The sequence below is a fragment of the Dreissena polymorpha genome, chromosome 1 (assembly GCF_020536995.1).
Source record: "Dreissena polymorpha isolate Duluth1 chromosome 1, UMN_Dpol_1.0, whole genome shotgun sequence".
NCBI classification, from domain to species: Eukaryota; Metazoa; Mollusca; class Bivalvia; order Myida; family Dreissenidae; genus Dreissena; species Dreissena polymorpha.
This window is the reverse complement of record NC_068355.1, coordinates 76,642,027-76,655,066: the sequence shown is the minus strand read 5'-3', so window position 1 is coordinate 76,655,066 and position 13,040 is coordinate 76,642,027. Positions and strand designations below refer to the sequence as shown.

At 35.9% G+C, this 13,040-nt stretch overlaps 2 protein-coding genes across 6 annotated transcripts in view; one reads left to right on the top strand and one right to left on the bottom strand.

The window, feature by feature from the left end:
* The window catches only part of LOC127836175 (uncharacterized protein KIAA2013 homolog), a 44,942-nt gene extending 34,329 nt beyond the window's left edge, over positions 1-10,613 (bottom strand). Inside the window, exon 1 of one of the 4 annotated variants that reach the window (XM_052362685.1) lies at positions 10,564-10,613. Coding sequence is in view for 2 of the 4 variants with exons in the window: in XM_052362657.1 (XP_052218617.1) it covers positions 10,267-10,352 (86 nt within the window). In the remaining 2 variants the exon portion in view is untranslated. Of the gene's footprint in view, positions 1-5,689; positions 5,713-5,786; positions 5,812-10,266; positions 10,458-10,563 lie in introns of those variants that run through there. The other 3 variants (XM_052362657.1, XM_052362668.1, XM_052362676.1) reach the window with 3 other exon arrangements.
* The window catches only part of LOC127836164 (Bardet-Biedl syndrome 2 protein homolog), a 41,173-nt gene continuing 34,211 nt past the window's right edge, over positions 6,079-13,040 (top strand). Inside the window, exon 1 of one of the 2 annotated variants that reach the window (XM_052362647.1) lies at positions 6,079-6,235. The gene's annotated coding sequence lies outside the window, so the exon portion shown is untranslated. Of the gene's footprint in view, positions 6,236-10,519; positions 10,672-13,040 lie in introns of those variants that run through there. The other variant, XM_052362638.1, reaches the window with a different exon arrangement.

The following is a 13,040-nucleotide window of genomic DNA, read 5'->3' as shown; positions in this document are numbered from 1 at the left end:
GTATTGATCTTAATCATATGAATGATAAACACCAGGGCTCAGCCTAGGTTAAAATTTGAGGGAGAACAGCTGAAATTATGGAGAAGCGAGTCCAAATTAGGGAGAAGTGAGGCCACTAAAAGGAGAAGTTGTTTCTGTTCAGCATTTAATAAAATCTTCACTTGTAACTATGTTTTATAACACCCTTCATTACACCAAGCCTATCATCATCAATGACAAAAAAATACTAGTAATATTTTCAAATTCAATAACTCCTTATATATTAAGTCACATAAATCAATTCATACAAATACAACTTGTGATTTCCATGTGCATCATAAAAATCAGCAGTACTTAAATATTGTCATCACAATCCAACACCCTATTTACATTATAATGTATATGATTATTACATATTGTAGAGCTTAAACCCAAATTATAAATCTCATTTTACTACTATCATTTTAATTTGCAGTCAAAATGCCCACCGTACTCATGCCTTCTGTCAAATACAGGCTTTAAATTAAAGCCTAATTAAATTAATAAATCTACCACACTAATCGGTCCCTACGGGTATATGCATCCACGAACAAATCATGGCCAGTTACTTAAGACTGATGATGAAAAGCAGGTGTAATCCTCGTGGATATTGAGCATTTCATGCATAAATAAATTTTCTATCGAAAAACACTTCCGAATTTTAATTTTAACGCAATGTAAAAAAAACAACACTCATGCTACAAATAAACCGTGTTCATGTATATTGTGTTGACCCACGGTACTGATTAGAAGCTCGTGACAATTATGCAGGACATGTACAAACATCACGTTATCCGCATGGAAAGCGAGGGTGTGTTGAATTTTGTTCACTATGTATATACTGACACATTTATTCGCATTCGTTACAGACCCACATGTCTTGTTTAATACGAACCAATGGGCACATATTAGCTAGAATGTTAAAACTTTGTTTTATGAGTTCAAGTGTTTTGATTCAATTGATTACAAATATTTTGAAAAATATTTTTATTTGTATGCATTTACTTACATAATACACTAAGAGGGATATAAAATAAAGTCATTTACGTATGGATACATTGGCACTATGCACGGGTGAGTAAGTTTTCGTGTGTATGGTTATGAATTCAAAATAAATTGCGCATCGACTGGGGAATTAGTTTTTAAGAGTTTTAAAACACGAAACAAGTTAACAGTGTAACACCCTAGAGTAAATCGTATTCATATTTACTGTTGGGAATGTGTTGCGCGTGTTAACTTTTTGTGCGTAAATACATGTCCATAACGACCTCAATTCATCGGTTAGGTAAACTACTGCATAATATGTATATACAATGCGCGCAATCTCATTGGTTACTATAGATGTTAATGTACCGCTTAACTCCACCTGCAAGGCAGTGTACTAATTGCGCTTCCAGAACAGAGAACCATCAAAACTGTCGATAAAATGACACTCGCTTCACATCTTTTGATCTAAGCCTTAAAGGGGCCTTTTCACAGATTTTGCATGTTTCGAAGTTTGTCATTTAATGCTTTATATTGATAAATGTAACCATTTGATATAAAAAGCTCCAGTAAAAAATCAAGAATAAAAGAAAAAAAAGGTAACCCTAAGCAAGGCTCGAACCACTGACCCCTGGGATCCTGGAGTAACAAGCAAATTCGTTGAATTGATATCCCCCGCCCATATGCTTCTTGACACAAAAGGGTTATATTTGACACTGAATAAAGCATTTTTCAAAATACAAAGGGCCATAACTCTGTAATTAACAGATGGTGCACAATGTCATTTGGCGTGCATCATCCTCTTATCCATATATATACTCATACCAAGTTTCAATGAAATCCGCCAAAGCACTTCCAAGATATGGCTCCGGACACAAAAGTGCCTATAGTAAAAAGCATTTATTCAAGATACAAAGGGCCATAACTATGTTTTTAACAGATGGTATACAATGCCATTTGGAGTGCATCATCCTCTTATGCATATATATACTCATACAAAGTTTCAATGAAATCCGCCAAAGCACTGCCAAGATATGGCTCCGGACACAAAAGTGCCTATAGTAAAAAGCATTTATTCAAGATACAAAGGGCCATAACTCTGTTTTTAACAGATGGTATACAATGCCATTTGGAGTGCATCATCCTCTTATCAGTGTCCGACAAATTTCTTATTTTTCAGGTAGCCCAGTGGGCTACCAATAAACATATTTGGTAGCCCATAAAATGTTCCTACAAAATGATAAGAGGCAGGTTTTCATCTTTATTTTATTTCTTCATTTACATATACACAATATGTATACATACATATACATAAAACAGCAAGTAGTCTGATGTACACAGTCAATATCGTAAATTAATGTTACAGTACAGGCACCGTGTACTTGAATGTAAATGTACCAAAGAAAATCATATGCTACATGTAGATAGTACATGAATGTGCACATGAATGTGTACTTAAATTCGGACAGCACGTTAAGTCGTAAACGTAAATAAAGCGTTTAGATGATCAATGCGATTGACTCGTATGGTGTTAATCAATGCAATTGCCATTTTTAACAACAAATACCGAGTTTCAAGAAATCAAGAGTATTAAATCATGTATTTACTTGTGTCCGACTTTAAGTACTGTCCGAATTTACGTATTGCATCCGTATGTTACGACACTTGTGTGCAGTCAGTATACAATACAATAATTGTTTCAATAATGAAGGAACTGATACAGCGTAACGGTAACGATACAGCGTGTTCACATGATATTTTATTAAGAGAAATGTCAATGCCAAATAATTCGCGAGATTCCCCGGTACTTTAGTTGAAATTCACAACGAAACTTTTAATGGAAATTAAATGATTTCAATGCTGTACCCGCTACGACATTATTAAAATACACCCACGCCAATTTTCGCGCGCTTTTTATCAGGACAAAGAAATTCATTTCTTAAATGTAGAATTTTGTTACCTAAAATATCTGTACACAACGCGTGCAAACCGTGGCAGGTTATTTACGCATGTTGCAATACAACGGTCCTGATTGGGATAAAACCATATGCCGAAATTCATTTGACATTTTAGAAAATTTCAAACGTTTGTGTTTATGACTCTTATCGTCTATATTACCCACCCATAATTTGGTTTAAAAAATATATATCGGGCATATATGGGATTATTGATTAACAGTCGATTAATCCAATTATTAATTGACAATGCAAACTAATTAGCAGGTGTTAACCGCGTTCACAAAGTTGTCATTAATATTCATTTTCGGTTTCGTTACCGTTTTGAAGAATCCGCTATTGTTTTGATTTATTTTATGTTTGGCGTCCTTGGATATTTAACAACATCAAAAACGTTGTCGCTATTACTCATTGTTGCGGTTAACAAAGAATTCCGAACTGCGAAATGATGTTGCATCATGTGCGCCAACTATCCAACCGGCTCTCATTATATTATTAGCAGACGACAAATGTTGATTCTGATTGGATGATTAAAATACACTGTTTCTGTTTAATACATTACCGCAAGTGATCGGTGACTGATAAGATAATTGATTGCACTTTGTTATCGGATTATAAACAATACACAGTGTACAAACACATGGTCAGCGTGTTTATTCTACGTATGTCTGTCAATAAACCGGGCTACCGCTCTTATAGATTTATAGTAGCCCGGCGGGCGTCAGCTGGAAAATTTCAGTAGCCCGATGAAAAATTTCGGTAGCCCCCGGGCTCCGGGCAATGGATTTGTCGGACACTGCTCTTATGCATATATATACTCATACAAAGTTTCAATGAAATCCGCCAAAGCACTGCCAAGATATGGCTCCGGACACAAAAGTGCCTATAGTAAAAAGCATTTATTCAAGATACAAAGGGCCATAACTCTGTTTTTAACAGTTGGTGTACAATGCCATTTGGCGTGCATCATCCTCGTATGCATATATATACTCACACGAAGTTTCAATGAAATGCGCCGAAGCACTTCCAAGATATGGCTCATGACACAAAAGTGCCGGCCGGACGGACGGACAGCCAGACGGACCGACGGACAACGCCAAAACAATATCCCTCCGCCTCTGGCGGGGGATAACGTCCATCCGGACGGACGGACAGCCGGACAACACCAAAACAATATCCCTCCGCCTCTGGCGGGGGATAAAAAGTCTACCCCTTAGACCACTTGGCCATCCTTCCGGATACAATGTCACATGTATTTTATACTTTATATAAGCAATCCTCGTAGTTTCACAAAATATAACGACAACAACATAACTCTCCAATTCAAATTATTAATTCGTTTCGCGTTGCAACGTTTTATAATTTTCGGGTTTTTAAATCGTCAAAAGATGCATATAATGGCTATTTTAGAGCATGGTAAATGTTCTATATTCATACATGCCAGACGTCCCAATCTCGGCGGGACAGTCCCGCTTTTGGGCCCTTTGTCCCGGCGTCCCGATATGACACGACTTGTCCCGACATTCGTAAAAAACGATGTAAGGTCTATAGGTTCCCAATAAAATTCGCTATTCAAGCTCTGTTTCGCTAACACTTACCACTGCTAATCCCTTTATTGCCCTCAATTAACAATCCGATTCTACTTCTCGTGTGTACCAGTGTTGTTTATGACACCTTATCAGCGATTTATCGGCTAATTATTGATTTTATCAGACATTCACACCATGGTGGTCTTCAAGATAGTGGTCGCTTATTGCTATCAATAGATGTATTATAATGAAATAAATGTTGAAAATGTGTTTGTTTTTGTCTTTGTTTGAAACGGTTTACAAAACAATTGTTTTGTAAAATTAACTCCGCGTCATTAATGAGTCTTTTACAGAAAATCTGGGCCATAGAACGGTTTAGGCGTTGTTGGCAGTTAAAATGAACACAAAGACGGTTTGCTTCCACCAAAAACCTACCTCGGAAATGTGTACGGCCGCGCATTCCGTGTCAAGCTGATGTAACTGTTCAGTAGATAGTTTACTGTTGACCGTACTTTGAGTGTACTGGATTAATGTTTGCAATTGAAAGTAATATAATCAGTATTGTTGTCATAATGTTCCAGATTTTGTACTCTAAAAAGATGAATATTATCTTCGTTGTTTGATATTGTCTTATTTAATAAAACTGTTATTGTTATGTTTTAGATTTCATGCTTCATATCAGATGTTTTATATCTTGAATAAAAGTATAAGGAGTTTTTGTTAGTACTGTACTGACTACAGTAAAGGTGGAATGATAGATCGTTTTAGGTGTCCTGCTTTTTGGTCAAATGTCCCGACAATTTTTTATGGAATGTCCCGCTTTGGACCTAAAAAATTCTGGCATGTATGTCTATATTACTGTTCCCTTACAAATATCATAACTAAAACGAAAATTTACGAATCTGAAACATTTTTTTTCCAATTTTGTCAATTTACCCAAACGTGAAAAGGCCCCTTTAATTGTTTGGAGTGAATGCCCATGTATGCTAGTTGACTGAATAAGCTTTTACATCAGTCGATCATGATAATAAACTGAGATTTTAAAAGCGTCATCAGCGACTTTATAACACGTGTAAATATTGAAGTGTTACACTGTTACGGTTATTTCATAATTTCAAAGCTATTAATAACACACATTTAACCGTTTTACTTAATTAAAAAAAAAATTGCACTATAATTTCATTTAGTGCTGCAACAATATACCGGTATATCGGTATATATCGCAATACGCAATCCGCATATTGTATTGCGATACGATTTTCATCATACCGGTACGAAAATTTTACAAAAATTCATTCACATTTCGTCCAGAAAAGCCATCCGAAATAATGATAACAAGGTAAACAAAACAAAGCAGTGTAAAAAAAATTTTCCGTAAAAATAGCATTCTGAAAGTTTATTATACGGAGTAGCGTTGTTACATCGGAGCATTCGTTCGATGCTTTTGAACAGATTATCGTTGAATTATTGCACACAGCTGTAAATGTTTCGTTTGATTCTGAATTGAGCATTATTAAATTTGTAATCCGAATTTCGGAAATACGCTTCCAACTTTTAATGTTAATGCGACAATAAAAAATTCTAGCGTCAAATAAAAAGTTCTTTATCCTTTGTCTCAATAAAAAGCGCGCGAAAATTATACAGACATGTAGAACGTTGCATGGAAAGTATGGGTGTATTTTGTGTTGTATAAAAACGGGAACATCACGTCAGGTGAATTACGCGTGTTCAGTGGAAAAAAACGCCCCGGTAGGACGTTATTTCATCACATCTTTAAATAGTAACGAATGCCAAAATGTATTTGATACTTAAGAAAATTTGCGAATGTTTGTGTTTCTTGTTATTCTTGAGCACATTTATAGTAAATATATACCAGAATTTGCTTTAAAACTGGAATATACGGGATTATTGGGTAATTTGCAAGTTATAATTTTGGTTCAAGTTAGCAATATATTGCGATATATTGCAATACGGGTTTTTGAACTGAAAATATATTGCAATACGGTTTTTGGCGTATTGTTGCAGCACTAATTTCATTTATCGGCATAGAATTCAAGTTCAGTTTACCTAGTGTTTTTCCCAGGAGGGCAAAAGGGCATTTTAGCGCACAGTTTAGGCAAAAAAGGGCAAACACGTTCCGTGAATACCTGAATGAGGGAGACACATGTAATCGCATCAGAGGCAGTTGTGGAAAAACATAAAATATAAACAAGCACATTTAATGGTATATAGTAATTGATGTATTTAACTTTCTTGGATTTATATTTATATATTTACCTTGCAATGTACATTTAAGTTCCATGCTGTTTCAATACACTGTACAGCACGACAAACATAATAAAGCAATATATGCATATGAATCTGATTATACACAGATCCACTAACATATAAATGAAACCATGTTTGTCTTATCCCATTTCTAACGATAATCTTGTCAGATGTTTAATATTGCGAGTAAACTGATCGCTACCAATATGCAAGCACTCGTTTCCGTGAAATATCATGATATACCCACTGAGTAGATTACAAATAAGTATGTGGTTGCTATCTAAAACATTTTTATGCATCGTTGATTATCACAGACATTTGATTAATTCCTTCTGAATGTATAATCTCCATCGTTAATTCGATCGTTTACAACGTGATTTGCCATGTTTGCCGAGTCACAATTTAATTCTGTATGTCCGCCATGTTGTCAAAATGTCAAATGATGTAAGCGACAGCTGCGCATAGCAACGTAAAATCGTCTAATACGTCCGCCTAATACGCGATTCGCATTTTGTTTAATAAGTATACGTCTCAGTAATGAATTCAATAATTAATTATCTTAAAGACGTTATAGATAAATAATTAATTTGTTTGTGTTTTTAAATGTAATTATGGGTAAAAAAATGTGTTGTTATATAACTGAATTATGTATGAAATGCACAATTGCCACGAGGATAACATCGAGCTTTTCATCAAAAGTCTCCGAAGTAACAGTCCACGATTTTATCGTGGAGGAGAACACATTACCGACCGATTAGTGGTATAACATATCGATTGATACTGACATGGGGTTATTCACGCATGACTAATGCACAAACGCTTTGCCTCGGAGGCCATAATCTGATATTAGTCGGCTTAGAAATTTGGTCAAGGGGCAATTAAGATGTTATCAATAAGGGAAGAAAACAGCGGGTGGTCATGAAAGGTCAGGGCCGCGGCCTTTGGAAAGGGCAGCGTGGCGCTAAATGGCTTTGAAAGGGGCAGCGTGGCGCTTCAAAAAAGGGGCATGGCGATTCGCCACGCTAAAACGGCCTGGAAAAAACACTAGTTTACCAAAAGTATTATGACATTTTAAATACGCGAGCCGGACTTAAAACTCTCTATAACAGCTAAGGGAGATCATTCTATACATAGATGGTGACGTCATCACGTTATAGTTTATTTTCTCTGATATTTTTTCATCGCAATTCAGGCGATCTATATTCAATTTTTCTATCACCAGAGCCGAGATTTCATCGCATTGGCGATCAGGCTTTAGGGGAATTTTGCAGACTGCAGCTTTAAACAGTGAAAAATGCAATGAGGAGGGCCGATTACAGCACACTCCACGCGTTTTCCCCAATTTCCCTCCATACTCCGCGGTGATTGACATGGAGGGAGATTAAGAAAATCCCGCCAGACGCGGCGTTTGCATGATTTTGGACGTGGCGGTTAACGATCGGCAAAACTGATAAGCCGACGCGGCGGACCTCGGCGTTGGCAACGCAGGGGAAACTCTGCGTTTTACGAGATATTGATCAATTTAATTTTGTTTGACTTCCTGATTTTCAAATAAAATTATATTTATTACAAGTACATACAAGTACATGTAGTATAATATTTACAATTAAAACAACCCAACCAAGATAGAACAATCCCGACGTGGTTGTAGAAGTAGTTGTTGTTATATAGAAAACTCGTTAATTTACGACAAACAAAACGTCGTCTTTTAACTAATACTTACCAATTAATATAAACACAGTTTGCAACATTGTTTTTATTTTGATAATTTAATCCAAAGTTTTCATGTTAGCAGGTGATTTTCTATACTGAACATGTAAACAAATGACCAAGGACCCTAAAAATCTCGCAAATCTGTGTGAATTGACAGTTTGACGTAAGCAAAGAAAAAAGCCGCTTCCTGTCTAAAGGCATAACTGTCTCAAGTAAACACGGTCAACGAATGCATAAGGAATGGTTTTAATTGTCGGAACAAAGTCAATTCTCTGCTCGCTAATGCATTTATTTTCTCTTTGAAGTTAGGTTATTCCATTGATTGCTAAAAGAAGGTGGTAACTATTGAGCTGATAGTTGCATTTAATATTCACAGTTGTATTCTTGTTGCGTCGACATTCAAACAATGTTTACCAGTAATTATGGACCAAATCGGCAGAGTGTCATTCACACATGTTAATCCCTTTTGTCAAAACACCGCAGACAGCAGTCTACACAATAGGTCAGTAGACAAGCTTTGCGTGTTTTCATAACGTCAAACACTTAAAATCCAGTTCCGCCCAGATGTCTTCTTTAATCTGTTTATAGTACAATTACTGTTAAAATAATTACTATACTAAAATACCGTAACGATAAAGATTTGGCGTGTATGATTTGAAATTATTTTGGAGGTAATATCAACTTATTCGCGATATAATTTTGTTAAAAAATACAAAAGAAACTTTGAACCGAAATCAACAAAATTCAATGTTCTCTGCGCTATAAAGTTTGTATAAAAAAAATCAATACACGCACGCTTTGCAGGAGTATACCTCGTACATTGCAGCATAATTTTCGCGCGCTTTTGTCGGGAAATATACATGATGACTGTATATTGGAAGCATTTGTAAACGTCATGTTAACATTAAAAATCGTAGTGTGTTTCGGATTACTAATTATTATTCTCATTTGGAAATTTTACGGAACATTTATTCTTGTCTTATATGTGTTATGATTTAACTATTAATTTGTCAAATGTCTTATATTCATTCATATTGTAGACGTACCTGTGAATTAAAAAACATAATTTTTATACGTATTAATTTTCTATACAATTACCTTTTTTATACATTTACAACAGTATTTAAACAATTTATTATAACAATGTTTTTATTTTTTGGCATGCCCAGTAGCACACTGCTAACGTGGCGTTGCGTGTCGGTCACTGATAAGAACGGAAATTGTCTGCATTTACCGACTAGGCTAAAGTAATACACGCCGCGGGAATTAGCGAACGCGGCGTTAAGCCGAGCGTTTTATGGAGTTCACCTCGCTCTCTCAACGCCGCGTGAACACTCGCTAGCAGAAAAAAACCCGCGGAGGGAGCGCGTTTTTTGGGGAAAACGCGTGGAGTGTACTGTACATGTATATGAGAATAAGGGATAGTAGTTTAATAGCTGTTATCATTGCTGGGATCAAGGTCATGATGGTGCGATTGACGATGATTGTAATTTAAAATTTAATTGCGATAACAACTACACATATTGGTATTTATATTATTTAATAAGATTTATGATTTTAATGTTAAGCGACTGGGTCATCATAGCATTGGACCAGCATTTGTTAGATAATAACACAGACATGGCGAAAGACTGTCATAAGTTCAGGACCGACATGCCTGTTGTAAATTTCATTCGCCTAAATTATAAGTGCTTTACCTGCGAGGGCATTGAGGCATGGGCGGAACAGATAAATGCTTAATTTATTGGTATCCGAAAAGTCTTATCCGAATTGCATCTCGTTAAGTGTTTTGTAATTACCTGCTTTGACTATTGAATCTTGCCATTGAATTGTTAAAAGTTGACTTCAGCCACATATTCAGATTTGTAAACGGACAACATAACATACATCTAAAATAGTTTAAACATTTTTTGTGCGTTAAAGTCAAGTTGACGTTGTTTCTGCTAGTCGGAATCCATGATGCTTTAAGCGAAACTAATATTTCATAAGTTTTGTCAAAGTGCGGCATATAATTGATATTCCGTCGTTTCTTAAAAAAAGAAGCGATGTTGGTAAAGATATAAATTGTTGGTCCCTGGTTATTACAAAATTGTTACCGAAGCAGGATTCGAAACTGAGCATTTGGAAACACTTTATCCAATTTCCGGTGCAAATTGTTTTCATTGCCGACGAAAATTGACTAGTCTCATCAAATCGAATTCTATGTAAATATGCTATATTTACTTACGCTCTTTGTTGACGTCAATTTACAAGTTTCAACCTCCATGCATTGTGTTCACAGTCAGGTGTCACTTATTGAGTAAATTGATCCATATGCAGGGCTGGTTAAAGCTGTTTTGGGGCCCAAGGTTGCACATGTTACGGGGGCCCCCTTCCCTCTGGTCCCCTTCTGTATATTGAAAATCATACTTGATACTACATCTACAAAGAGCAAAAAACTGTGTGACGTCTAGTTCTTGGAGGACTTGGCATTCAATGGACAGTAGCCCCAAGTATTGTCAACCTTTCCTGACTCATGGTGTTGCAAAGATAGTTTTTCATGTTTGATAATGTTGAAAATGACATCCTACCTTGACAGTTATTAACTGGAATTGTTAAGTATATTCATACAGCAATGGCAACGTTTGGAAAAGTTGGCTGTAGTTGACCTCCATCTAACTTCAGCAGTTCACTCATGTGGGTAATGGTTCTGTCTTGGTCCACTTCTAAGATAGCTCTGAACTGAACATAGTTGTCAACAGAAGACGCCTTAATGTCATCTGGATAAGACTCCCCTAGATGTGTTGCACATTTCTGTACTGTAGATCATTCTAGGTAAGAGACTCAAATTCTGTCAGGAAACCAAACAGAATGTGATGACTGGAATATGCGCTCAACCGCTTTCTATATTCAATAGTGAAACAATCAACTATGCTGTGGAATTCAAAAATGGTAGTATGCACTAAGCTCTGTATTCTCAGCTGGTGTCATACTCTTGTCATGAAATAGTTCCTGCCGTTCCTTATGCTTATTCGCATCCTTATATTCGCTGATTGCAACAAACGCTTTTCCCTTATCTTCAATGTCTTCAAACGTGTCCAGATGTTGTCATGACTATACGGGCAAGTTGTATAATAAACAGAGAAACTAATGGTTCTGAATTGATATACAACACAGAAAGAAAATTGATAGTAAATCAAACTAAACGGTTACAATTCCATAAACATCAGGAAACTGGTAAAATCACAAAGAAAATTTATTCTGCAATCCTGATAGAGTTGTAATAAAGAAAGATCATGCATTGGGAAACTGGCCTGACGTTGGGGTCCCAAGGCCGCAGTCTTGTTAGCCTAGTGCTAAATAAGGCCCTGTCCATATGTGCATGAGATGCTGTCACTTCACAGTTGATAGAGAGTATAAATGCTCATTTTTAGCTCGACTATTATGTATGAAATATATATAGTGGAGCTATCCTACTCACCCTGGCTTTAGCGTTAGCGTGCAAATGTTAAAGTTTGCGTACCACCCCAAATATTTTCAATGTCCCTTGACATATTGCTTAGATATTTTGCATACTTCTTTACCAACATGACCCCAACCAATAAACAAGAGCAGACAACTATATCAAGCATTTTGTAAGAATTATGGCCCTTTTTTCACTTAGAATATGCATATTATTGATAAATCTATGTTAAAGTTTGCGTACCACCTCAAATATTTTCAATGTCCCTTGACATATTGCTTTCATATTTTGCATACTTCTTTACCAACATGACCCCAACCTATAAACCAGAGTAGACAACTGTATCAAGCATTTTGTAAGAATTATGGCCCTTTTTTCACTTAGAATATACATATTATTGATAAATCTATGTTAAAGTTTGCGTACCACCTCAAATATTTTCAATGTTCCTTGACATATTGCTTTCATATTTTGCAAACTTCTTTACCAACATGACCCCAATCTATAAACAAGAGTAGACAACTGTATCAAGCATTTTGTAAGAATTATGGCCCTTTTTCCATTTACAATATGCATATTACTTTAGTTACATTGCCATAACTTCTTTATTTATGATCAGATTTTAGTAATACTTTGAAAAAACAACACTTACCTGAATACCACATGGATTCCACCTAAACAATACCTCACGCCCCAACCCAGAATCCCTGCCCCGCCTCCCCCACCCCAATTTTTTTTTTCCTTTTTTTATTTTTGAAAGATCATCTAATAAATGACCACACCCCACATTATACCCCCCTCTTAATCTCCCCCCTACCCCCCCCCCCATTTTTTTATTATTTTTCCCTTTTTTATTTATTTACTTTATTTTTGAAGAACCGTTCAAACTTCCAACCCAAGCTATTGCTATCAAACATTAAATAAAATCTATTAAAGTTATACTTAAAGGTTTTATGTCTTTACAAATGTTCAATAGATTGTGGAAAATATACCTGAACTATTACCTTGACCTTATTGAATAATTTGAACAATTACCCCATGATGGCTTACGTTATACTGTCAAGCACTCGAATAGTCGAGCGCGCTGTCCTCTGACAGCTCTTGTTCATACTCTAACCACATTATTTATAT